The sequence below is a fragment of the Streptopelia decaocto genome (assembly GCF_964273445.1).
Source record: "Streptopelia decaocto genome assembly, chromosome: 1".
NCBI lineage: Eukaryota > Metazoa > Chordata > Aves > Columbiformes > Columbidae > Streptopelia > Streptopelia decaocto.
In genome coordinates, this window is record NC_138663.1 from 61731187 (window position 1) to 61756212 (window position 25026).

At 45.8% G+C, this 25026-nt stretch overlaps 3 protein-coding genes across 7 annotated transcripts in view; 2 read left to right on the plus strand and 1 right to left on the minus strand.

The window, feature by feature from the left end:
- The first annotated feature begins 205 nt into the window (after window positions 1-205).
- LOC309453125 (uncharacterized protein) lies at window positions 206-11475 on the plus strand. The gene is made up of 5 exons (XM_082076329.1): window positions 206-256; window positions 5093-5249; window positions 6434-6597; window positions 7318-7567; window positions 7890-11475. The coding sequence occupies exons 1-5, from the start codon at window positions 222-224 to the stop codon at window positions 8112-8114; spliced, it is 831 nt and encodes a 276-aa protein (XP_081932455.1). The 5' UTR covers window positions 206-221; the 3' UTR covers window positions 8115-11475.
- Window positions 11311-21618, minus strand: ADCK2 (aarF domain containing kinase 2; the record flags this gene model as incomplete). Its single annotated transcript, XM_082076328.1, has 8 exons — window positions 11311-12215; window positions 13419-13472; window positions 13963-14091; window positions 14738-14989; window positions 17428-17523; window positions 18179-18307; window positions 19851-19997; window positions 20701-21618. The coding sequence occupies 8 exons, from the start codon at window positions 21616-21618 to the stop codon at window positions 12072-12074; spliced, it is 1869 nt and encodes a 622-aa protein (XP_081932454.1). The 3' UTR covers window positions 11311-12071.
- A 1795-nt stretch (window positions 21619-23413) lies between these two features.
- Window positions 23414-25026, plus strand: part of DENND2A (DENN domain containing 2A) — a 65573-nt gene continuing 63960 nt past the window's right edge. For 4 of the 5 annotated variants that reach the window (XM_082045487.1, XM_082045491.1, XM_082045492.1 and 1 more), the window contains exon 1: window positions 23414-23543. The gene's annotated coding sequence lies outside the window, so the exon portion shown is untranslated. The remainder of the gene's footprint in view (window positions 23544-25026) is intronic. The other variant, XM_082045488.1, reaches the window with a different exon arrangement.

The following is a 25026-nucleotide window of genomic DNA, read 5'->3' on the forward strand; positions in this document are numbered from 1 at the left end:
GTGGATCTAGTTTAATTTCATTGCAGCAAGTTGCAGAAGTTCTCTTGCCAAGATCTTCATTACTTGTACTTTTGTTTTCCACAGCTTTCCTGTTTGTGCACAGAACCCAGATTTCCTTTCTAACCCCTTGATATCCTCAGCAAAAAGGAATGTCATTGATTCATGCCCAGAGGCTTCCAGTTTGGTGAGAGGGGCTCGTGTGCTGGCAAGGAGAGAAGCTGATGGCTATTACTACCTGGGCCACATTGCCCAAGAGGTGAAGGTAGCTATTTATTGGGAACTGTGGTATTTAGAGGATCTGTGTGACTTTGCCCTGTTTTTCCCATGCCTCGCCAGTGCCTTGCCCTTGTTGTGGGGTGGTTCTCTGACACAACGTGCTTCATAACCAGTAATTCTATTTTCATCTGTTTCCAAATGATGTCTGGCTATTTACTGTGGGGAGTCCTGCAAGCAAAAGCAGCCTGGAAATCAATCAATTTTAGTGGTTCTCATAAGTTGTTTTTCAGAGACCATCAAACAAAACAGGTTGCTTATCCCTATTGTCTACTTCTGCCCAGTCATGCAGCAAAGTCAATTAGCTAAACAGCATAATAGTAATCCAAAATATCTGCCTCCAGGGACCACCTTCCCCCTTACTGAACTGAGAGCTTTCCTCTTTCTCTTCCATCTATCTTTTGGGGATTTTGTGAGATGATTTTGGATGACAGACAGAAGGTGTTGTGTCCCCCACCCCCCACCCCCCCCCCGCAGGCTTTCTTTGAAAATCTAGTTCATTTTGCAGTTCACAGGTTAGTTAAATAGCAATGGCAGTAGAGGTGAGGATGGCTGTAAACCCCGGCGTGGGGTGGGACAGATGGGGGCAGCTAATGGCACAAATTACATTAGCTGGAGTAGGAGCTGATGGCATTATTTGCATAAGTGCAACTCATAGATTGGCAGAGAAGGCTGAGATTTTGGGTATAGATCTTCCCCACACCCATTGCTGAAGGTTAAATTTAAATATTTAAATTTATGACAGTTATGACATTTTCCTGGTTTGTTATCCTTTGTTATCCCTTTTTTTTTACTATGTAACAAACTGCATCAGACAGCAGTTTCTTTTGGCGACTCTCTTTCTGATGGGAGGTTTTCCTGCTAAAGTTCTGCCTTTAGTTCTTACTAAAATCCAAGTCCCAAATGAAAATAAGAGAAAGGTTGTCAACCTACTAACCCCCAGCTTTTTAGTTACTTTTAAAGTCCAATATTGACATAGTACAGTGAAAAACCTGATAGAAGGGGAAAGCTACGTTCCCAGATCACATTCTGTTTCCCGGGATTTCTGCCACTTCCCTCTTAGCATTTAAGTTTGGCCGTTAATTGGACTCAGATGTCTGTCTTGCAAACCACATGTTTTACTCTTGTAGGGCTCCAGGGAACACTTTTTAATTGAGTTTGACAAAATTCACGCTCTGAAAGGCAAGGTACAGCTTCGCATGCAGGAAACCCCTCTCTACGACATTCTCCACTACGAAGATGCCAGGCGACAGCCTCTTGCTCCAGGAGACAGGGTCTTGGCACCATGGGAGGCCAGAGCTGAACGTTTTGGCCCAGGCACTGTGCTAAAGGTTACAGAGAACAAGGAGACACATTTAGGTACGCGGTATTTGCTTTCTTAATAGTGCTAGACTCGCCACAGTTGCTGGTCTCTAGACAGAAAAGTGAACGGTCTCAGTCATGGAGAATTCACCACCTGCAGCTTGGGTTCTCTTTGTCATCTCATTTTTTGTTGTTGTTGGCACTATGCAGCCTGTTCTTTTTTAGTGCCAGAATTAATGCAGCTCCCAGAATTGGTCTTTTCTTTGTTCTGCGAGTGGAAACTTTTAAAAAGTTGGGGGCAGAAGGGAGGCACCCTCCTAACACAAGGAGAAGAGTTTCCCTGGCCCTCATGAGTATTCACCTGATTATTTGTTAGTCAAGCTTCCAGCTTTTGCAGTGTAAAATCCTGGTGTGCTGTGACAAACAAGAATTTTGCTCTCTGCTGTCTCTTCATAGGAAGTTTAAAAGAAGGTCAGATTTTAAACCTACAAAGAAAAATATCTCTGAAATTGTTACAAAATTGTCTGAAACACGATCTGATACTTTTATCTTCTGCTTTCTAAGAGATAAATCACACAGGTTAAAATGCTTCTAATACATTCTTTGCCTTTTTTAATATGCACAGCACACAACAGAGGGGGAGTGCTTGTGAATTTCTGGAATGGGCAGACTAAAGAGGTGTCTTCTGACCAAGCTGTGTGGATTCCTCTGCCCATATGCGAACACATCATCCTAGAACTGCAGATGCCTTTAGCAGCCAGGCAGATGGTGATAGATTCAAGCTTGGATTACCCATACATTGTCACACCAGGTTATAGAGCCTCAGGCCATTACAGACAGGGTCACTCAGACCTGGACTGCTGGCCAAGGGGTCTGTGTTCGACTCAGCCACGTGCTAAGTGCAGCTGTAGCTGTACCTCGCGTCCCCGCTGCTGCCTTGCAGCCTGGGAACCCACACAGCCTCCAGGGTTCAAAGTGCAGCAGGAAGATGCCTTTGTCTCAGGAACAAGCTTGACTGAAGAAGAGCTCAGCAAGAAAATAGAAGAGGAACTGTCTGAAGTGAGGATTTCATCTTCAGAAAGTGTTTCTAGAGAGGAAGAGAAAAAGCAAGATGAGAGATTGAAGACAGAAAATGTTCCAAAAGATGTTCAGTCTTGTTTGGAAAAGGAAAATGAGGTTATAGAACCTAAGAAGGTAAAAAAGTGCTTCACCCTGGCTTTTCTGTTAACATGTGTTCTACTGTTTGTATAGTGCCTGCTTTGTTACCCCAAGTTTTCTGCTCTTGGTACCAAAAAATTACTGGAGGTTTTAGGCCTGACCCTTATATATACCTGCTAAAGAACTGAGAGACTTTGCTTTGTACTGTCTTCCTGATCCTTTGACTGGTGAAAGAGCTAGAAACTCTTATTGTTACTGGTTGGAGCAGACTCCTAGAATCTCTTCCATGGATGCAGAACATGAAGTGTTGCGTAGCTCAGTTCCTCTACATCCTGCCTCTGCGTGAAAGAGGTAAAGGCAGCAAAAAGTGTCTGACAGAAGACTTTACACCAGATAAGGGTTACAGTAAGGATTGCTCCATACCAAGGCAGTCCCTGGCATAATGCTGTTAACATATTTCTCCACCCTGTTAGATGCATCACTTCTCCCAGCCAAAGACCAAAAGAGACTTTTGTGATCCTTGGTGGTTGATTTGGTGCTTGTGAACAGTGCACTGGATGAGGATCAGTAAGGAGGAGGGTAATGCGCACCAGCTACTGCCAAACTTTTCTCCATTGCTCTGCAAGGGTTAGAATCCTCATTTCTGCCACATGCCAGAAAAGTTACTATCTTTCAGCCAGAGTTCCTCTGGCCTGATCTCTTTTGTACCGGTTTGGACCCTTCCAGGCAGATGTACTGCCAGTTTTAGGTCATTTGAAGATGTAGAGAAACCCACAAAGTGATCAAAAATCATTTTACTTAGGAGTTGTTTCTTTAGTAAATAATTCCCCCAGATTTTTTCTATTCTTTCTTAAAGTTCAGTTGCAGTTTAAAGTCTTATGCTGTAAGTTCATGAAACTAACCTATTCTTATCAGCTCTGGATTAAGATTGCATTTGTTATTATTTCTAGAGTCCTCAGAGGCAGATGGCTCATGCTATGGTTGATACTGCTGTCAACACAGACAGCTGGTTAATGGAGGCAGCTCACAAGGAAGAAGCAGACAGAAGACAGCAGGGTGCTGAAACTGAGGCCAATGTTAAACACAAACATGGTATTGAAATTGTAGCTGGTTTATCCAAATGTAAGACTTGCCACAAAATATCAATGCAGCAGGCCATCATATCCAAGATCTGTTGCCATGGTTCTTGATGTTTCAAAAGAGAATGCCATAATGCTGTGTTGAATATAGCCACCATAATGTGGTATCGTAGGTATTAATGATAGTTGTTCATGTTCTTCTCAAGGTGAAAGTACTTTCAGATGGAAGTTGGGGGTTCTTGGCTGCTACTGCAGTAGCAGCTTTTGGGTTTTCTTACCCTTTATCATAATGCCAACTATAAATATAACGTCTTTAAAAATTTCCTTACTTTAAACATTAATGTGTAACATTAACTATGACTGCCTATAGCAAAAAGGTTTCACCGGGACTGTTCTGCAGAACATTCCTTTGGGCTGAAAATGATTGCTTTATAATGTCATTGAGTAAACTTTTATTCCCTTATCATCCAAAAGGGACTGGATCATGATTTTAATCAAATAATTGCTGTTCTCATTTAAACTAGTTTGATGAAAATTACAGGCATTTGAGTGAGGACTCTGAAAGCCTAAAGCTTTTTCCAAGTGTTATTGCTTTGCTCTGTGTCACTGCTGGCAGAGGGAGAATTAAAAGCCAAACTGGCATGCACGTTTTCTCCCAGCTGGTGTTCCATCATCATTCCATGCAACAATTGCCTCTTAGGTCCATGCTGTCTTTAGCAGAAAGGTGCAAGCAAACTACCTATGTTCTCGGTTACTTGAAAACTGTGTTAGCACAGTGTTGTGCTCAAGCTGATTTATCTTGTCTCTCAGCAGGATGTGCAGCTCAGGCTTTGCCTTGTCAATAAATTTATAATTTTTTATTGTCTCAGAGTATTGGCAGAAGCAGCTCGTGTCTGTCTGTGAAATACCATGTAAACAACCCCTTAGCCTGAGTAACTTCAAGTACCATCAGTGATCTTGTATTACCAGGCAAAACTCTGGCTTGACTGCAATGGCAAGCTTGTGTTTTGAAAGCTGAGACTTGTTTTGTGGAAACTAAAAAATGTCCCATTTCTTCAGAGGAAAATGTTGGTACTAAGTTATGAAAGTCTTGCTTGAGTTTATTTCATATGAGAAGACTTTGTTTCTAATTTGCCTTCTTTTTGTAAGCTGACTATAACCTCTTGTGTCCCTGCCCTAATTCATTTGAAAGGTGTTTTTGAATCCAGAGTGGCAGAAGCTCCAATCCAGTATTCCCAGAGGAGCCCTTCCCTGGGAACCAAAGCTTTGGTTCCTTTCAGGCGCCAAAGCTTCTTTGACCAAGTGAATGAATCACTAGAGAAAGACAGCCTGACCATAAAATCAGCTCTGCATGTACAGAGACCACACAGAACCTCCAATGTGCAGGCCAGGAGATCCACAAATCTTCTACATCTTCTAAAAGACAAAAGCATTACAGTAAGTATTTGGTCCAAACTAGATTTATCTATTAGGATCAAGCGATTTGGTTGTGTCATGTGAGAATATATTCTCCTTTGATCTCTTTCTCAAAGGTTTTTACTGCAACAAAAATTATGCCTATGTAGTAGAATGGTTATGGATAAATAGAAACATGAGGTTTCCACTTGGGAATTAGTGTTGTACTGGAGCAGAGAATTTCTGCTATTTTTACTTAGCACTTCTGATAAAGTGTTTTTTTTTTAGTTTAGATCTAATTTTTCTAAATAAACCTCTCAGCCAGCTCTGATAGAGAGAAAAAAAATATTCCTCTTTTACAGATACTGAAAGCAAAAAAGAGAAAGCCCACATAGTCAGCTGAGTCCCATAGCAGGGAGTGCATGTTGGGGCTGAGATGGAACTTCAAGTCTCCTGATACTTAGGCCAGTCTTTTACCTGTCAGATAACACCATTTGTTCACCTGCCACCTATAAAACAGCTTTGATTCTTTCTTTGATCTCTCCTTCTGTATGTTCTTAAACACAAACCATCCACAAGGTACAGTTTTTGCAAAGAATAGCAATACACTAGAGAACAAAGTTATTTACTGCCCCATGGAAGCCATACAGATCAATTTGTTGGGAGAAATCAGTCAAAATGCTTAATGGGACTGGCAGGGACATTATCTGAAGGTCCTGTAGTGTTTTCCAGATTGTGGTATTAGACATATCCTCAGGAAAGAACCATTCTGTTTTCAGAGGAGCAGCTAATGGCAGGAACGTGCTAATTGCAGCTGGGAATAGGAGAAGGCCTAATGCATTTGAGAGAGGAAAATATTTTGTGGAAACTCCGTTCTAGCCCCAAACAGCTCTAGCAATGTAAACTGTAATGCATGTTTTAAGCACTGGCTCAATGCTGGAACAACCAGAACAGCACAGCCTACTGACATGTAAAGAACTCTTAAAATACTTGGATTTTCGGGCACCCCTGTGTTGTTTAAGCCTAATCTTTTGTACAGGCTTTACCACCATACTCAGTGTTTTCATGGGTGGCAAGTGACACTGTAGCATTCATGAGGCAGTGTGGCTTCCAGAGCTGGGGAGTGACATAAGAATACTAAGCTGTTCTGGTTTTGTAGGTTTACAGTTTGCATTAGAAAAACATACTGATGAGATTATGAGTTTGGTTTGCTTTTCTTCTCTTAGAAATCGATCCTTCATGGTGCATCTCAGGAGAGATGGAAAGAGATGGACTTCAACAGAGCCAAGATTGAGCACAAAAGGTGGCAAGAGGAACAGAGGCAGCTGAAGAGGGAGCAGCAGCAAGAGGCAGATGGCATCCGAAGCCAGCTGCGCAGGGACAACCAGAGGTAATACCTAGGAGCTAACTGGGTTTTGTGGTAAATGTCGGAAGGCTGGTAATGTCCGCTCCCTGGTGCTCTCATTCAGTCTCTGAACATCACACATTGTGCCTTGTGATAGTCTCTGTGGAGTGCTCATGGTGGCTTGCTAATGGAAATAAAATCAATGCTTGACGTATGGGCGAGTGGGTACGTATGGATTCATCGCCTTTAGCGTTACCTCCAAGGGCAGAGTCTTTTCAACCTCATCCTCAGACCCAAAGTCCTTTTGCCTCCCAAACCCCTAATCTCTGCCTCTGACCTTACAGTCCACTTAAGCTTAGCAGGTCCTTGCCCCAGTGACCCATCTCCTTCCATTTCTCCTGTTGCCCGTGTGACTCCCACCACAAATACACATAACCATCCAGTTGTCCAAATTAGTCCTATGGTCCTGTCTGCACAATCCATTTCCTTGGTTCCTGGTCATCAGGCCTGAGAACTCACAGCCGCACCAGGTTATGCAGTCAGGTGAACAGATGACTGCAGTTAGCTGACATCAGGCATCGGCCCATTCGGGGGTTTTCCACCTCTGTTCAGGACACAGGTTTAATTCTCATAACCTAACAAAAAGTCCTGGAATATTAACTGAGCACAGATTGCCAGAATATCTGTTCTGTGTCTTATGCACTGTCTTTTTCTGTTATTGTTATTTCTCTCTGAGAAACTTGAGAAATTTTGTTTTGGAAACAGGCAGCGATTGCATCAGAGAACATTGCAAGGGCTGGAGAAACAGCTGGAGCACACAGACAGAGCTTTGCAGCACCTGGCACTGCTCCAGGCTGCTGGGGCAGAGAGGAGCAGGAAGGAATCCTTCTTGCAAGAGGAGGAGAAGAGAAAAGCAAGTCAGAGGCTGCAGTTCTTAAAGGCACAAAGTTTGCAAAGGGAGGAGTTGCAGGCACAACGCAATGAAAGGAGCTTTGAACAAGAGAAAGAAAGGCTGGTAAGGGCAATTTCAGAAATGCTTTTCCCGTACTACTGTGTTTTCAGCAGTGGCACCATCCAGAGTATTTATCTTTCACCTGTTCTATATCTAATATAATTATATAATTTAGAAATACATGAATGGTAACATTTTTTTGATGCATGTATAAAGCTGAAAGATGGGAAGTAAAATTCTCCATCTCTGTGACTGAAAGTCTTTCTGCACGCAAGGAATGAATTTCTGTAGATTATAACAACTTCTGAATTCTGCCAGCGGTAACTGCATAAAATTCAGCATGCAGGCTGGCTGTACAATTGTAAATGTCTTTATTTTTTTGCAGGATTTTCTCAGGAACAGAATGCAGTCACGGCAGGAAGTGTTGAAACAAGAATCACAGGAGATGGACAGGCAACAAAAACAGCACCAGGCTGCCAAAGAGAGAGAGTTCCAGAGCAGAGACCGTTCACGCCAGAAGGTGGAAAAAGAAGGCCAAAAACTCTGTGACCTCCAGCAGTATCTCAGAGAACAGAATCTTTTGATGCTCAGGGCATCGGTGCTGGCATAAGGAAGCTGCAGAGTGGGTAAGCAGCCCCTTGAGCAGTTTCACAGACCTGCTCTGGGTCTTGTAGGTGTGAGTCAGCGTGCTGGAGCTTGGGTGCTTGAGTGCAGTTGTGACAAGTGAAATTATGATTCTGGAGAATTGTTTAATCCCCCTTTTGTTGCAGGCAGCGTGCATTTTCACTGCTCCATCCTTCACTGCTCCATGCCTTTGCTTCTGGAGCTGCTATCCTAGTCCAGCTATGTCAAGTGAAATGGTGGAAGCACAGGCACAGGTTATGTCCTGCACCTTCAGGCAAATCAAATACAGGCCTGAAAAGGCTTCCACAGCTGAATTCTGGGAACTTTCTGTGTTTCTTGCAGAGCAGTGCCAGAAAATAATTTCTTTAAGGTCAAGGAAGTGCAGTTGTGTGATGCTGTCACATGACTTACCTTGCTATGTTAACCTTACATGAAATATGGGAAAGGAGAGCTGAATACCAGCTGGATGTTAAAAACCAAACCAACAAACAAACTGCAGCAATGAAAATGTATGTGCTAAAATACAATGTAAATTATCTTCTGCGATTTCCATTATTAACAACCGACTCTTGCAAGTGTCCCGTGGCACGCTGAGTTGCAGAGATCCATGACACGATTGTGGTACTTCCTGCCAAAACTGCTGTAGGGGCAGAGCAGGGATCCAGTGACATGAGAGGTGCTTCAGAAAACCTGAGAAGACAGCATGGAACCCTCCAGCCTGGGCTTCAGGTTAAGTGCGGATCTTCTGCTGTCCAGGCATACGTACTGTATGTAATATGTAAATGTTTGTTCTGTGAAACACCTGTATTTGGAGAACCACCAAACCCAGCAGTGGACTTGGGGGTCTGTTTTGCTTACAGGCTTTGAGGTTGGCAGTCTCCAAAAGCAGGTAACCTTATGTCAGCAAGATAGATACCCCAATGTCTTTGCAGGTAAGGTGCCTGGTCAGGCTAAACGTACTTTTTGTTCACCATGAATAAATGATGACAATGCTACAAAGACAAATGAATTGGTAACTTGACAGTTAAATTGTTCAAGAAGCCAAGGTAGCCAGTAGTACTGTAAGAGGAGAAAAGTTCACCGTGCAGGCTGTAGAGTAAAACGTAGTAACCACCTGCAGTCTTCCATGCAACTTGCTCATGACTCCTCTGATTTTATAAGTGCATTTCTGATTTTCCTTAATGAAGCCTGTGGTGTCAGCCACTCCTGTGGACAAGCTACAGGCTTCTCCCCTCTGCTGAAAGAAGACAGTAAGGCACATCAACAGACAGTTTTTTCCAACAGGAGAGGTTTGGTGTTGTTCTTTTTAATGAACTATACTCTGACAAGTGGAGGTGCCTTCTTTCACAAGGGAGAGGAAAGGGTTACACTTGTCGGATCTTGAAGTGCTGCCCCTCTTCCTCATACCATCAGAGGTACAAAATACAGTAGCTTTGGGTAGCCAGAAATGTAATTGTTCTTTTCACAGTGGTATTTAAAGAGAATGGACGTGGCACAATTTATTTGCTGGAACACTCAGAGCTATAATATATTGCAGGGTGTTCTTATTTTACACAATTTTATCCTAAAATATATATATATATAATATTTGAGATACCTTCTTTTAAGCAATACCTAAAATGAAACTAGATACAAAACTTAAATGTTATTGCCTGACATTCTGTGTTCACTTAGAAACATGTTACACATTTTCTGGCACACCACTGAGCAAAAAGCAGAAGTTGTGTAAAAATTCACCCCTTTTACAGGAACACAGCACCAGTGACAGCAGCATTTAAAAAAATAAATAAATAAACTTCTAAAAGGGAGAGCATTTGAAATTCTGCCAAATCTTCTGAGTGGCCAGCAGTTTCTTAGCATTAAGTCTCAGCCTGTGTTCCTCCAGAGAGAACTGAGAGGCTATACCTTCAGCTTTCCTCAAAAAGACAGTTAAGTCTCTCATTCAGGTATTTACAAACTATTCTACAGCCTTGATAGCTAAAAGGGGTATTTTTAACTTTAAGATCCATAATATGCATGAGCTATCCTGAGACTTCTGTTTAAAAAAAAAAAACAGGGGAAAAGGAAAGATGAACCCGTATATAAGGTGAAGGCTTTGACGTTTTGGGTTGTTTAAATTAAGGTCTGAAAAAATTATAACTTGCTGCATAAATGGAAACTACACATGAAGCACAGTTTTGCATTTTAGACGTGGAAGTCTATCATTTGTTTTAAGCTCAGTTTAGCCTCTGGAAAAGTTGGCTGAAATTTGCTCAGGAAGAACACGGGTGGCTGCACCCAAGACGTGCGTGACTGATGGCCTGGGCCCAGGCTCTACAAACTGCAGGGGGCTATGCCAGGTCTGTCTACCCCCCAAGCTGTGTGGAAATGGGAGAGGGCACACATGCTACTGAGGGAAAGTGGGTGCTGGCAGCACATGGAGATTTTCTTTAATGTAAACTTTGGGGGTTGCTTGCGTTTCTTACTACTTTGAATTCTCTTTTACATGAAATCATGTGCTAGTTAGGACAACAGTATACTTGGTTATGAGTTTAAAGTCAGCTTACGGAAACAAGCCTAAACTTAAAAGAGATGCAACTCTATTGCTGCTTTTATCCTTAAGCATTTGGAAATGGAATATGTGATGATTAAAGTACATGAAATATATTGAGCAGAATCTAAACTTAGTTTTCAGACTTCATTTATATGTCATTAATCATTGCTTTATAAACACCATAAAAGAGCAGATTGTCTGCTTATATACTTTCTCATCATTGCTTGATCATCTGAAAACAGATCACTGCAGCCACCCTGTGCTGCTGCAGTTTCACATGCAGCGGATCTGGGAATGTATTTAGTATTACAGTATTTCAAATCATTCATATTCATTAGAATACAGCCATAAAGTAATTTTAATACTGCTATTAAAATAATTGACTGTAAAAGCCATGTATGATCTAGCGTTTTTGCAGGCTTTGTTTAATTTTAAACATTCACAATGTGTTTTCCATCCTTTAGGAAAATACTTGGACTCCTTGTTTTGCAAACTACTGGAAACAAACTCCAAGCATTTGCATAGTAGTTCAGGTTTTGAGTTGACATGGGGAGCAGGGGGGAGTGTAGTAGGAAGTAAGCACCACAGAAGAAGAAAAAAAAAAACAAAAACTCTTTTTTAAGCTTCAGGAAAACAAACAAACAAAATGTAAGACCAGTACAAATATTGCCAGAAGTTGTTTTTTATTATGGAATTCAATTCTCTGCCGAGGCAAGTATTTTCTTTTGCCGTTTATAATCCAAATTCCTATAGTATTGTGCTAGAGTACAGAAGTTTGGAAAAAAAAAACAACTGACTGGTCTGTTTTTATCATCTCAAATGACTAAGAACAGACCACTCCATGCAGGATCTCAGGACTCTTCTACAATAAAAGTAGAAGTTAAAAGTACAAAAGACAAAAAGGTTTATTGGCTTTTTTCAGTCAGAATTAGTTGCTTAGGTGATATTAGAACATAATTTCTCGTATCACAGTGACAAAAAAAAAAATCAGTAAATGAACTTTAAATATTTAACTTGATATATTTCAAAACAGACTTGATCAATGAACCTCCTTTTAAAGACTTTTAGACAAGTAAGTTTGCTTTTCTCATCAGGCTGCAGTGATCTTGTGCACCTGAACTACATGATATGTTTCTTTAAAAACTACCAGAGCGCATTAGCTCTCAGAACTGTGCAATGAGTCAGAACTCTTCAATTGTGCAAAGCCTTCCTGGTTTCCGGAACAGTCCTTCTAATCATCTCACACCTGGTGTTTGGCTGAAACAACTAAAGGCAGCATTAATGGAGAGCGACCACTGCATGGCATGTCCCCAAGACACATGTGACTTCTCACTTTCAGCTTCTTTCTCTTGTCAGCTCACAGACTGTATGGGTAACCCTGCATAGCGAGAGGGCAGCAGCCACAGGAGTCTATTTGAGGACAGAAGCTGCAGTTTTGATGAGCAGTGGTTTAGCTGCCTCTAGGATGTCCAGTTCAGGGTCCAGTGAACGACCAAGACCTTCCAGAACCATGATGGCAAAGATGATGGAAGCAAAATTGCTCTCGAGCTTCACCTAGAACCACAAGAGACTACATGGACCTCATTTTTTTCTGAGCCCATTCTACAGAGGTACCAGCATTGGCTAAGCTGAGAGGGAAGGGAAGAGGCAGAGGAAAGCATACACACATCTGCAACTATACTGCAACTTGGAGTTTCAGAACTCACTGAAATGCAGCTGCAGGCCCAAAAAGAAGGCAGCAGTTTCAGGGTAAATGCCCTAAGGGAACCCATGAGCTTGTTTTTCAGTTCCAAGAAGGGCATTGGGATTTTTTTCCTTCCATAATGGAACAGCAAGAGCTTAGGAGAGCTCATCGTTGACAGTGTAGTTGTAAGCTGCAGTAATATCCAATATATTGTATAAGGGGGAGCTCACTTTCTGAATAGCCACAAAAGGCCCCCACAGATCACAGAGGAAATGATCCTCTGCTCTGCATGTGAACAAACTATTGCTCACTTTCCAGCCAGGTACCAGGATTGCTTCAAGGCATACCAGGGCATTAAGAATTCATGAAATTGGGATGACTTGCTTTTTAAGGGCCTAAATTACATTTCATGTTATTAAAAACCAGCTTAATAAGCCTTAATTACAAAAACCTCTAAGGAATGTTTGGATGGACCTTTCCTTTGAAGGCTAGGCAGGCCTGTAGCTGACCACCTTTTCATCTCCCCTAGTTCAGGCTACCATAGCTCCGTTGATTTTCAAAGTTGTTTGCGACCATGGAAACTTGTTCCCCAAATACAACAATTATAAGAAGGAATCTGTTCTGTGAATAACTCTTCACTTTCGAGCATGCTAACTAACCAGTAAAATGGTGCAGTGCTGTTACGTAACCCCACACTGAGAAAGAGGTCCAGGGAAGAAAGCACATACAGATGTACAAGAGGAACATATATTGCTGCCTTCAATTTCTGCTTCTAAGGAACTATTCAAAACGATAGGAAAAACTATGCATTACAGAATTAATCCTATTAGTAAATAATATCAACTATTAAATGCAGTATTAAGACAAACCCCAACAAAACAGAAACTGATCTTGGTAGGGTGTGTGTTAAGGCCCAAGAAACAGCAACCCCACCACACCTGGATGCATTTCTACACTCCCCCTCCTAGCTGTTTGTTTCAGCAGTCCTCTTTGCCAGCCCTTCATGTTCCCCGTAGTTCTCCCTCCCCAGATGAACTTCCTACTATTGAGGGCAGACAGTGATAGGGCCTCACCTTATGGGTCATCAATAGTTTAAAGACATTGGAGAGGAGATTTGCCACTTGAAGCTGGAATACAAAAGGAGAAGTTAACAACTGATCAAAAAAATCACTTGTTCAGAAGAACAAGCTGTGTGAGTGTCAGGCAGGATTCTTCTAAGTGTTTGTTAGCATTTGGCTCTGGTGGTAGAAAAAGATTACTGGGCTGACAACAGCCAACATCAAGGTATGATCCCCCTCACCCTGCCCTGGATAAAGAGTTCAGCTGTGACCCACGGTTCTGCTTACCTGCCAGCCCAGAAAGGCTGAGAATGTCTGACCTCACAGCAATACACAACATGCGTTAATTTGCTCAATACCACCACACTACATTCTCTGAAGTGCCCAGGCTGGCCTTAGCTAACAGGATGCAAGTGGTAACATCAGGCTCAGCAGCTCCTCACAGGGAGTACTGGTTGGTGGTGCTGATGAGATCAGAGCAGCCTTTCCACATGGATCATTCTGACAGCCAAGTTGCACAGAATTACAGGTAAGTGAGTGTGGGACACTGTGCACTTGCCTTTCCTAGGGCAATGGTGTTCCCCCGGACCTTGGTCACTAGTTCCGCCATCTCAGCTTTGAATTGTTCAATATCCTGGCACTGGTTTGCACGGGCGTGATGAAGGATCAGTTCTGCCACTCTTTCCCCCTGTGAAACAAGTTGGAAAACAGAGTCAAAACTTGATCACTGATACCGTCAGGCCTACAAGGAGCTGCACATCGTTGTCCCTGGAAGGCCTCTGCTGCAGAAGTCTCTGGAGGAGACACACTGCAGGGAGAACTCCCAGGGCCATGTTTTCCCATTCCAACAATAGAGACCCAACCTGTACCCATTTTGCTTCCTCTTCTCTACAGATGCTGACACAACAGCAAAATGGAGGATGGCATATGGGCTTTCCAGCAGCAAGGCTGCAGAAGGCAATGTGTGTGGAAGACCAAGATGTTAATCCCTTCTCTTCTCTAGCAAAATCTGGCAGATTCTGCAACAGGCTCTGAAATGTAAGCAGTTCCCAGGCAGTCCTAACCTGCATCAGAAGCACTACTAGCCAGGGACTGGCAGCCTATGCTTCCCATTTAACACCTTCCATGTCTTGGGCCACGGAAATCCCTCCACGCTGGCAGCCTCCTTGCTTTAGCTGTACATCTTATCTCTGTGTCTGATATAGCTTCCATGCTAGCAAGTCTCCTCTCCCCTCTTAGGGAGGATTGTAAGCGTAAGTAGAGAGAAAATGATCAGTTCGGCCATCAGATTCTTCATCTGTCTTCCTTCCCCAGCCCCACAGCAGAGGCCTCACCTGGCCCTGGACCACAGCTGTGAAAACTGCCCGGAAGTTCTGCAGGTCAGTGCTCTGCAGCTCCGCCACAATCCCCGCGTCCAGCAGCACCAGGCAGAGCCGCCTGAGGGGTGGCTGCACTTCCACCACGAGCGTGTCACACAGATCCACGATGGCTGTCTGCTCCTTGCAGCTGGTGCCGAGGTGGGCCGTGCCTTGAACCAGGATGTTCCCAGGGTGCAGGTCAGCATGGACAAAGTTGTCAACAAAGACCTAGAGGATGGACAAGTCTTAGATCAGCTTGTTCCAATCAAACATGCCCACAACAAAACTCCCAGGTAAATACGACCATGAAGAAGATGAGAGGGCTGGAACACCTCTCCTGTGAGGACAGGCTGAGAGAGTTGGGGTTGTTCAGCCTGGAGAAGAGAAGGCTCCAGGGAGACCTTATTGTGGCCTTTCAGTACTTAAAAGCAGCCTGAAAGAAAGATGGGGACAGACTCTTTAGCAGGGCCTGTTGTGGTAGGACAAGGGGTAATGGTTTTAAACTGAAGGAGGGGAGATTCAGGCCAGACATGAGGAAGACATGTTTCACAATGCGGGTGGTGAAACACTGGCCCAGGTTGCCCAGAGAGGTCGTAGATGCCCCATCCCTGGAGACATTCAAGGCTGGGCTGGAGCGTGCTCTGAGCAACCTGATCTATTTGAAGATGTCCCTGCTCATGGCAGGGGGTTGGACTAGATGATCTTTGAAGGTCCCCTCCAGCCCACACTGTTCTATGATATAGCAGAGGTTCATTTCTGATCGGTTCCCTGTCATTACCAGTGTGCATCACATTGGCAGAAGCAGCACAGCAAATGGCTTCTGCTGGAGACTAGCTGTCCTGAAATGACACGGGTGCTGCTCACTCTGGGAGTGTCATCAGAGCTGTGTGAAGCAATCCTCTGTGTTTCCTAAACATCAGGTCAGGCAGCCAGGAGTCCCAGCAGGGACCAGTAGTGCTCTTTGGCAATTAACTCTAACCTGGAGGCATGCTGGTGAGTCTTGGCAAAGTAATGCAGTAATGGGCCATTTGCAATTCAGTGGCCTGGGTTTTAGTGAATGGTTAAGTTTGCCTAGTCTGGGACATCAACCCACATTACAATTGTATTGAAAACGGAAACAAGAGGAAACAAATGTATGTAGCACTTCTTTGCCTCTGCTAGCAGTTAGTAGCAGAAAGGACAAGCAAGATGGCAAGCACAAGGTAGTACTTCCTCATTAACCCTCCTAACCATGTGGGACTGCAGGACTTCCTGCCCCAAGGAGGTTTTCTTTGCATTTCATGGATTAATCCTACAAATTTGTCCAATTGTCATGTAAATAATTAGAGCTGTGTGAAAAAAAAAAATTTTTAGGTGTTATATGAAAAAATGACCTCTGGCAATCCTTGTTGTTCTGAGAAACCATATACAATAGATCCATACTCACTCTAATGCACTCATGACTGCATATCTCTCTGTCATAAGCTACTGATTTCTCTGCTTTCCAGAATTGTGTCCAAATTATTTCACCATTTCAGTAGGGAAGCCACTCCACACCAGTAATCATTCCATCTGCCTTCCTCTGCACCTCTTCTAGCTCTATTACAGCCCTTGAAATGGAGGGTTCTGGACAGCGAGGGACTAGAACTGCACAGAGTATTAAGAAACAGGTATTTGTTTTACTTACAGCCATAATGTTGTTTCTTTGCTCTTTAATTCTTTTCTACTCTTAAAATTTCAGAGTTTTGCTTTGCTCCCAACCATTGAATCCAGTGTTAGCATAAATCTATTAATAGTTCCACCATTGCTTTTCTTAGTTTTAAAAGCTATTTCAGAGTCTGTCATACTGCAGATAGTCAGAGCTGCAGGCCTCACCATTGCCCTAGCATGATGTTGCAGTTATCAACTGAATTTCATCTCACACTTACTGCCCACACATTCAATACCGTGAGGTACTTACACAACTCTTCGCTGCTAGTTCTCACAGCTCCTCACAAACCAATTGTGTCACCTCCCAGTTTCCCTTTCCAGATCATTTCTGACTATTTCGATCACAAAAGAACTACACAGTCAGAAGCTGAATCTGGCCAGGTTTGTTTTCTTTACTCCGTATTCTTCCTTATAAAAGGTAGTTTTGTAGGAGGGGACCAATAAATAAAGAAACTAGCTAGCTGTTTTCCCCATGAGTTGCATCCGTAGTCTCTGCAAAGACCATGATATTTGCTAATTACATTGCACTTTATAGCATTTGGCCAATATGTGAATATTCATTACATGGATTAGTGGGTTTCCTAAGCAATGCACTGATCAAGTTGCATAGGAAGACCCTACTGTGTGCAAGCAGACCACTCTTCTGCAGTGGAAGAAGCTCCACATCAAAGTCTACAGCAATGGTTTATCTAGCCCAGGCTTTACTCAAGATTTTGTTACGTGGCACACAAAGTATAGACCTTCGCTCTGCCAGTTCAGGAGCTGCACAGTGCCCTGGCAGCCTAAGTCCTGTGTTACTGAACGATACCTGGCACCCAGGTGCTGGCTCTAAAAGGCTCAACTTTATGTTTGAGTCCATGGGGAGAAGGGTAGGAGTTGTGGTAAGCAAAAAGGTTCTCTTTAGCCATATTATTAACCCAGCTGAATAGCTTCTGCAGGAAAACAAGCTTCACTTCCATCCTCAGCCAAGTGCCTACCATCTTCAGCAGCATGTCCATGCCCATCTTTGCAAGCCTCTGCCTCAGCTCCGTGGCAATCTCGGCGTGCAGGTAGCGTGAAATAGGCTCACTCTCCTGAAATAAACACAGAGCTGGGGTCAAGCACACCCTGTGTCCCACCTTCAACAGCACCATTACCTAGGTGCCCAGAGTTGAGGGAAGGCAAAAGAACACCCTAGAAGGGACCTGCTCAGTAGAGGCTGTACCTACTGCAATGGAGAACATGAGAGAAGCAAGGGGTTGTTCTTTGGCAAGAGGGTGTGATATAGCCTGGGGCAGAAATACTCTTGCCAGTATCACATGCATGAAAACTAAGGCTGAGAGAAGCTCTGGCCTGTGACTCAAACATCCACAAGGAAAGTGAGGCAAGCATCAGAAAGTGTCAGATTGCTGAGCTCCTTGCTCTGACCCACCACAGAGGAGAGTTGTAAGGTGGTGTTGGTTTGCAAAGCACAGGCAAGCACATGGTGTCTGGACACACTGCTGGTCTGCTTGATGTCAGGCCAAGTGTTCACTTCTATATGGAGCTGCCTGCCACCTGTCTTCTGGGATGCACTGTTTACAAACAAAGAGAGTGGAAGAGATGCTGAGGAAGGACACCAATCTCTTTAAGCAAGTAGGAGAAAAGCATCCTTCTATCTCTGATTGCTCCTCAAAAACTCCTCCTTGGCATGTTCCCCTAAGGGCCTTCTCCCTGATAACCACCACACCCAGACCCTGCAATTCTTACCTCAAATGTTTCCACTAGGACATCTGTTGTTACCAAAGGCCAAAGGGGAACTGGGAACTTCACAAAATCGACATCTAGGAAATTTTGTCGGAAGCGCTCCAGATTTCTGGCTTCGTAGCGTAAGTCAATCTCAAGGGAGAGAAACAGAAAGGAGTTTGGGAATTAGATGGAAGTAGAATCAGATCTTCAGGATCCTGTATGAGGATGTGACTGTAAAGAGCAATACTCGATACCAACAAAACTGGTCAGAAAACCAGAATGATAACAAAATAGAGTGGTGCTGCTTACATGCTTATAGCTTTCCTGATGGAAGAGCAGAGTAACAGACTGGGTAACAAATGGCCCACAGCCCACCACCTTTGAAATACAGGTTACTCCTACTATGGGCATGATGCCTCAAAAAGACCAGGACTGCACTATTTTCAAAGGTAAGACAGATCCTGAACCAAAGTTTACTGTCCAAAGGGCAAGGTGGGCACGCAGTCAGGCTAGAAGAACTGTAGCCCTAGCCTCACTTTACAGATAAACAGCCATAGCAGGAAGAAATTTAGCGTAACACACACAAAATAATGCACTCTGCAAAGCCCTGGCCCCAGCTCTTCAGTGATGCAGGGCCTTGACACAAGGGCACCTCTCCTGCCCATTCTTTTACCACCTTCTGTCCACTGCTGCTGCTCAAGGAGGCGGGAGGGAGGATAACCTTGCCTCATCTCCTTTATCTGGCAATGGGATATATCCCAGGAATATTTCTTGTTCTTTCAAAGAGAAACAAAATGATGACAGGCCTATCAGATGCTCTCCTAATACTCAGTCTTCAGAGTACACACCAAAAGCTCTGCAGAACTAAACTGGTACCAGTGACCTCGAGTCACACCTGAATACAGTCAACAGTTTACAACATGGATTTACTCTTTAGATTTTTTGCAATAGTGGAAAATTACGGCTTTCAAAAGCTTATAACAAACTTCAGACTTCTGCAATTTAGACAGAAAAATGAATTTAACAGATAAGTTTGGCAGTAAGGACATTTCAGGACTAGAAGACATGAGTGAATCAGGACATGTTTTTAGAAGACATGAGTGAATCAGGACATGTTTTCTGATCTATTAGTAAAGCTTAACTTTACCAATACCATCTGTCTGATGACAATACAATTTAGAATGTATTATTACCTTATGTAAAAATATATCAGTTATGCCAAGATATATACTTCAGTGCTAACAAACGTGACCAGTGAGTACAGATTACAAACATATCTGTAGGATTAGAGGAAACACACATCTGAAAACTTGTTTGGAGAGATTTTTTTTCCTAAGGAGAGGTCTCTCATCAGTGTTCATCCTTCACAATGCTGCACAAAGGACTGTGACTATGACTAGCTAGTCATTCATGCTGTTCACTAGAAAACATAATTAAAGTCCAAAAAATATTTTCAAATCTAGTAAAGATTGTTTATTTTTGTCATTGCCTTGCTTTTTTTAGTATCAGAATATAAGCTTTTCTACAGTAACACTGTGTGACTGATTAGAATAAAGACTTTTTAGTCTAGAGACCAAGCAAGCCTTCATCTAACCTTTTAAAATGTGGCAGTATGAACAGGGCTAGAACCAGCCACTAGCAAGACAAAAGGCAGTTTTGTTCCAGTACACGTGGACCATGGCATGGCACACACCTGCTGAATCATAAGCTTTTCAAACTCCTCCACAATCTCTGTCAAACTGAGCCACTTGAATCCAGGGAGAAGTCCAATGATGTGGCTACCCATCTTCATAAGAAACAGATCCATCTGGACTTGGTGGACCAGCCCAGGGTGCAGGACCTGCACAAGAACAAATGGTGGCAAGATCAGCACCCCAAACAGTGTGAAAAGGACAGTCCCATTTCAATCGGCTCAAGTGACACATTCCAAATAGACAGAACTGACCTTACTAGACTGGGAGCTAACAAAGCTTCCCCAGCTAGTCCTCTGAAGAATTCACATTTTGCCATGAATTAAGTTGAAAAGAAACATTTTATAGTTGTCAAATGGAATATATCTGTGCTGGAGACTACAGTCTCACCCAATGGCATTTTCCAATGCTTTCACACTCCCATCCTCTCTCCACCATGTAGTACTAACTAGTACCTGGAGCAGCTCAAATAGAAGATTTCTTTAAATAAACTTTCCTGGAAAGAACGTATATGTTCCAGATTTCTTCATGTGAGCAAAGAAAGGGTTTCATTTTCTGGAAGGTGAAACCAAGCTTTATGTTCATTCTTTTAATGCAAACTGGGCCCTTACAGGCATTTCTAGTATCCACATGCCAGGTCAAACGGTGCCACAGGCAGTATGCTGGGGCCACAGCAAGTCTGGATTGCAGGTGACTGGAACCAAAGCATTAAGACACCAAGGGTGATGAGCATCCCTTCTCTCACTCTGCCTGGCCCTTGCCAGCTACTCATCTTCATGGGAATTAAATTCTGATCCACCCCATCTAACACGCTCCATTTTCACACATCTACCAGTCAGATGTATAACTTACTTTAATGGCTACAGGCGTGAGGTGTCTGGCTGATAAAGGATTTGCTTTCAGGAGCGGTTTGGCCATCTGCTCCATAGCGGGTGTCCCATTCACAGGACTCTCCTGGGAGCAGTCTGCTGGGCTCAGCTCCTCACTGCTCCTCTCAACCCGCATCTCCTCGCTCTTCCACCTCCTCAGCCACCTGAGGAGGCCTCTAAAGCTTGACACTTCCCACGCTTCAAAAGCAGACCTTAACTTTGAGCGTCGTGCTAGCTCCTTGGCTTGGGAGCCAGTGATAGCCGTGAGGTCAGCATAGGCTTTATACACCTGGGCAACACAGCCCGAGCCAACTGGCTCCTGGCTTTGGAACTTGAGGATGCCTGTCCAGTCCTCACCAAAGGCTTTCCTGAGGAGCTCATCTGTGTGGGCCCACGGGTGTGGGCTCACCTCAACGTGCAGCTTGGAAAATTCATCACAGAAGGCCTCGGAGAAGAGGTCCCTCCGGGTGCTGGCCCACTGGCCCAGCTTGACACAGGTGGGGCCGGCAGCCTCGGCTGCCCTCCGGAGCAGCCGCAGCCACACGGCGCCCAGGCCAGGCCACAGGCGGCTCAGCGGGTAGAGCAACAGCAGGGGGCCAAAGCGCAGCAGCAACCCGCAAGCCCGCAGACCCAAGCGGAGCGCCAGACCCAAGCGCCACAGCAACCTCCGGGGCGGCCGCTCCGGGCCGCGCTCACCCACCCACACCGGTCCCCGCTGTCCCGGTCTCTCCTTCCAGCCAGTCCCAGCGGGCACCGCCAAGGCCACCGCGACCCAGCGCCCGGCACGCAGCCCACCGCGCCCCGCCGGCGCCCAACCAGACAGCGCCCCCCTCGCCCCGGCGGCCCGCCCGAGCAGGGGACGCGGGAGCGGCAGCAGCCGCACAGCGCCGCCCGCCACCATCACCCACCCGCCGCCGTTACCGGCCGCTAACGGCCGCCCACGGCGGGGGAGCAGGAGAAGGCGGGGCCAGCCAATCAGCGCCAGGGGGCGGCGGTGGCTCCGCCTCTTAAAGAAAAAGGAGCCTCGGAGGAACGTGAGGTGAGTTTTCCCGCCTCACGGATGGTACCTGAGCCCTCTGAGTGCGTGACTGAGCTGTAGCCTCAGTAGGTACGTTCCCTCAGGTTTGGGCTACGCCGGAGGAGGACAAGAGAGAAGGGGCCCACGCTTGGGCTGGTGGCCTTCACATCTCCATCCATTTTGACAGTCGAGGTGGGCTGTTGACTGGACAGAGTGCATGGCGAGAACTGTGGGGCTGTCCTGTGCAGGGGCGGGAGCTGGACTCGATGATCCTTGTGGGCCCCTTCCAACTCAGAACATTCTATGATTCTACAGGTAAAATGAAGGTGCTGACAAGTGCAAGAGGTACTTCAGCCATTGCAAGGTGGCAGCTGCCTCCACTTTTTTTTTCCCATAAAAAAGAGAAATTAGCAATGACCTTCTAATTTTAAACAAAGGCTTTCTGGGTATTGCCTGACACCGGTAGGCGAATTTTTGTGATTGTTAATGATTTCCTTAGAGGGGCATGAATGGAATAATGAGTGCCTTGAGTTATGGAAGCATCTGAGGGCACACGGCAACACATCACTACTAGTAAAATAAATTCAAACTAAAAGCAAAAGCCTGCTTAGGTGATGGGGATAGTTCAGTTGAGCTAACGAGTTGCTCTGACCCCTGGGCTTTCTGCTCTGCGGAGGGGTGGCTGATGGCAGTGTCAGGTCTCCCACTTATCCCCGAGTCAGCTGGCAATGTGTTCACCTCATTCGCAATCACGCAGCTACTGAGGGTTGCTCATTTCCTTCACAAAGGACACATGCCTTTTACAAATCAAATTGAAATTAATGAACCCACTGCTGAGGATGCAGCTGATGAGGACAACAACATCATCCATCTCACACTTTTTAGGAGCTTTTGTGTATGTAACCGCAACCCATCAAAGGACATGTTTTAGGGGGCAGCCACAGCAAATATGGAGCTGCAATTTGCTTTGCCATCGTGGCTTTTCAGCAAATCTACTGTCTTGTGCTAGGAGCTGTGGCCTTTCACACTTAGAGTTTGGCTGGTTCTCAGCTCTAGGTGTGTGTTACTAACTGCTTACTTCTACTTGGAGGAAAAAATCCCCTTCCCACCATTTTTAATGTACCCTGGGTACTGAAAACCTGTAGTAAGAAATAATCCACTCTCCAATCCAGATCCCTCCCTCGCTGTAACGGGTGGCTCAGATCCGACTGAGTGAAATTCCGTGCCAGCAGGGAGCTGCATCGCGGCCCTGCGCAGGTGAGCAGCTCTGCGGATGGAAGCTGTTCCACAGGCCTGAGCCTTTCCTGGCCCCCCACTTTCTCGTCTCTGTGAGCCCATCAGGTGCCGCGACCGGTTCATTCAGCGATGACAACCTGCTGGAGTAACTGGTAGCAAGCAGGGACTTTTCTGCCTTCCCTTGGATATTTCTGTTCGCAACCAGAAAGGCGTCTTGTGCACCTCACCTGGCTTTTTAATTTCTGGCCTCGCCAGCGGCAGCCCCCCTCCCCTCCGTGCGCCCCCTCACCTCGGCGCACCCCCGCCCGGCAGGACGCCGGCTGGCAGGCAGCACCGGACGCGGTATTCCCCCGAGCGGGGAGGAGGGGGGCGGGCGCCGTTGCCGTGGAGTGGGGCGGGGCGGGGCGGGGCTCCCGCCGGAGGGCGGCCGGGGCCGGTGGCGGCGGGGGGCGGTGGCGGCGGCGCTGCATGGCGGGGCGGGCGGGGAGCCCCCAGCCGCGCGTCCGCACGCCGCCAACCCGGCGCCGGGCGCCGCCATGCCGGGACACGGCCCCACACCCCCGCCGAGGAAGGTAGGGGGGCTGCAGAGGGGGCCGGGGGTTCCTGGGGGAGAGTGGGCAGAGGTGCCGGGAGGTCGCGCCCTGCGCCCGCTCGTCTCCCCTGGTGGCGGTCGGGGCGCGGGGGGTCCGTACTGCTTTACGAAATGACTAATTCCTTTTTCCCTTTAGCCCCCAAATTGGCTTTTCTTTCCCCTCGGTACTGCGTTCGGCTGCTGAGACGGAAATCGGGGGGAAGGGGGGGGTGAGCCGAAGTCCCCCACCCTCCCGGTCGTGGAAGACACCGCCGCTCGCCCCCGCCGCTTTCCTGCCGGGACGGGCAGGACTGCCGCTCCCTCTGTCCCCGCTGGCTGCGAGGGGGCCGAGTCGGCTGCCGGAGCGGCTCTCGGCCGCGGACCGGTGGGAGAGGAGCCGAGGGGACGTGGGGAACTACTTAAAAGCCGACCCAAGAGGTTCGGGAGTGGTGGGGAGGAGGAGAAGAGGCAGCCCATACACCCAGCGTGGAGCCCCTGGGTGAACTCAGCCCTGCCTCCGTCTTCAGCAACAAAAAAAGATGAAGAAACACTAAGCAAATTCTTTGGGGGAAACGCAGGCCATACTGGAGCAGTCCTCAGAGTCCTCCTCAGTTTCAGCAAAACTCTGAATCTCTCTGTGATGATAACGCTGCATTTCTCTATTTCTGATCCAGATAGCCAGTTTTTCTTCTGCTTTGCTTTCAGCAGGAGGAAATGTCTGCACTTGGGTGCAGCCTGTAGTTTAGGATGGCATTTCTAACTCCTGCTTGGGATCTGTAAGAATATTCACCTCTCCTGGGGAGATATGCCAACTTGCCTTCCTGCTGTGGTACCCAGATTGATGGGTGCTAATGGGTTAGGCATGGAGTTGGTGGAGGGGAACGATGGTTGGGAAGGGAACAAGGAAAAATGGAACAGCTGTCTGCTGCCAGGGTGCCAGAGTGTCAAATGCAAACTGGAGGGTAAACTATGCAAGGTGTATTTGGGACACTTTCAGAAGTTTTGATTTTATGGGTCTCCAAGGAGCCTGGCTTATGGTGCTTGGTGCAGGAAAGGGACAGTCTAGGAGGGACTGAAGGTTTCTGAGTGCTGGGGGCTGCACTGGAGCCTTGCAGGAGCAGGTAGTAAGTGCTAAGCATGGAGCGTTTAATCCTGCTTTTCACAAAAGCACAGTTTGTTTCTGGATGGATCAGTGAGTTGTATGGGAGCTGTTCCTGACCCTGAGGTGTTCTCGGCCACCTTTGCTCTTGCCATTTAAGTAGGGTTGTTGCTTTTGGAGAAAAGCATCTCCAGCCTGGAGCTCAGCCGGGAGGATAAAGAGAGGGGCAGAGGGATATCTATGGGGCTTTCTTTTGCTGCTGGGAGTGAACCTGCTAGTGTTGCTGGTGGATTAAAAAGCTATTTTCTGTGTTGGCAGTCACCTTACTGACCATTCATTCTTGGTGTGTGGTAGTGAAGTCCAATAAAGTGTACTGGCTGCATTT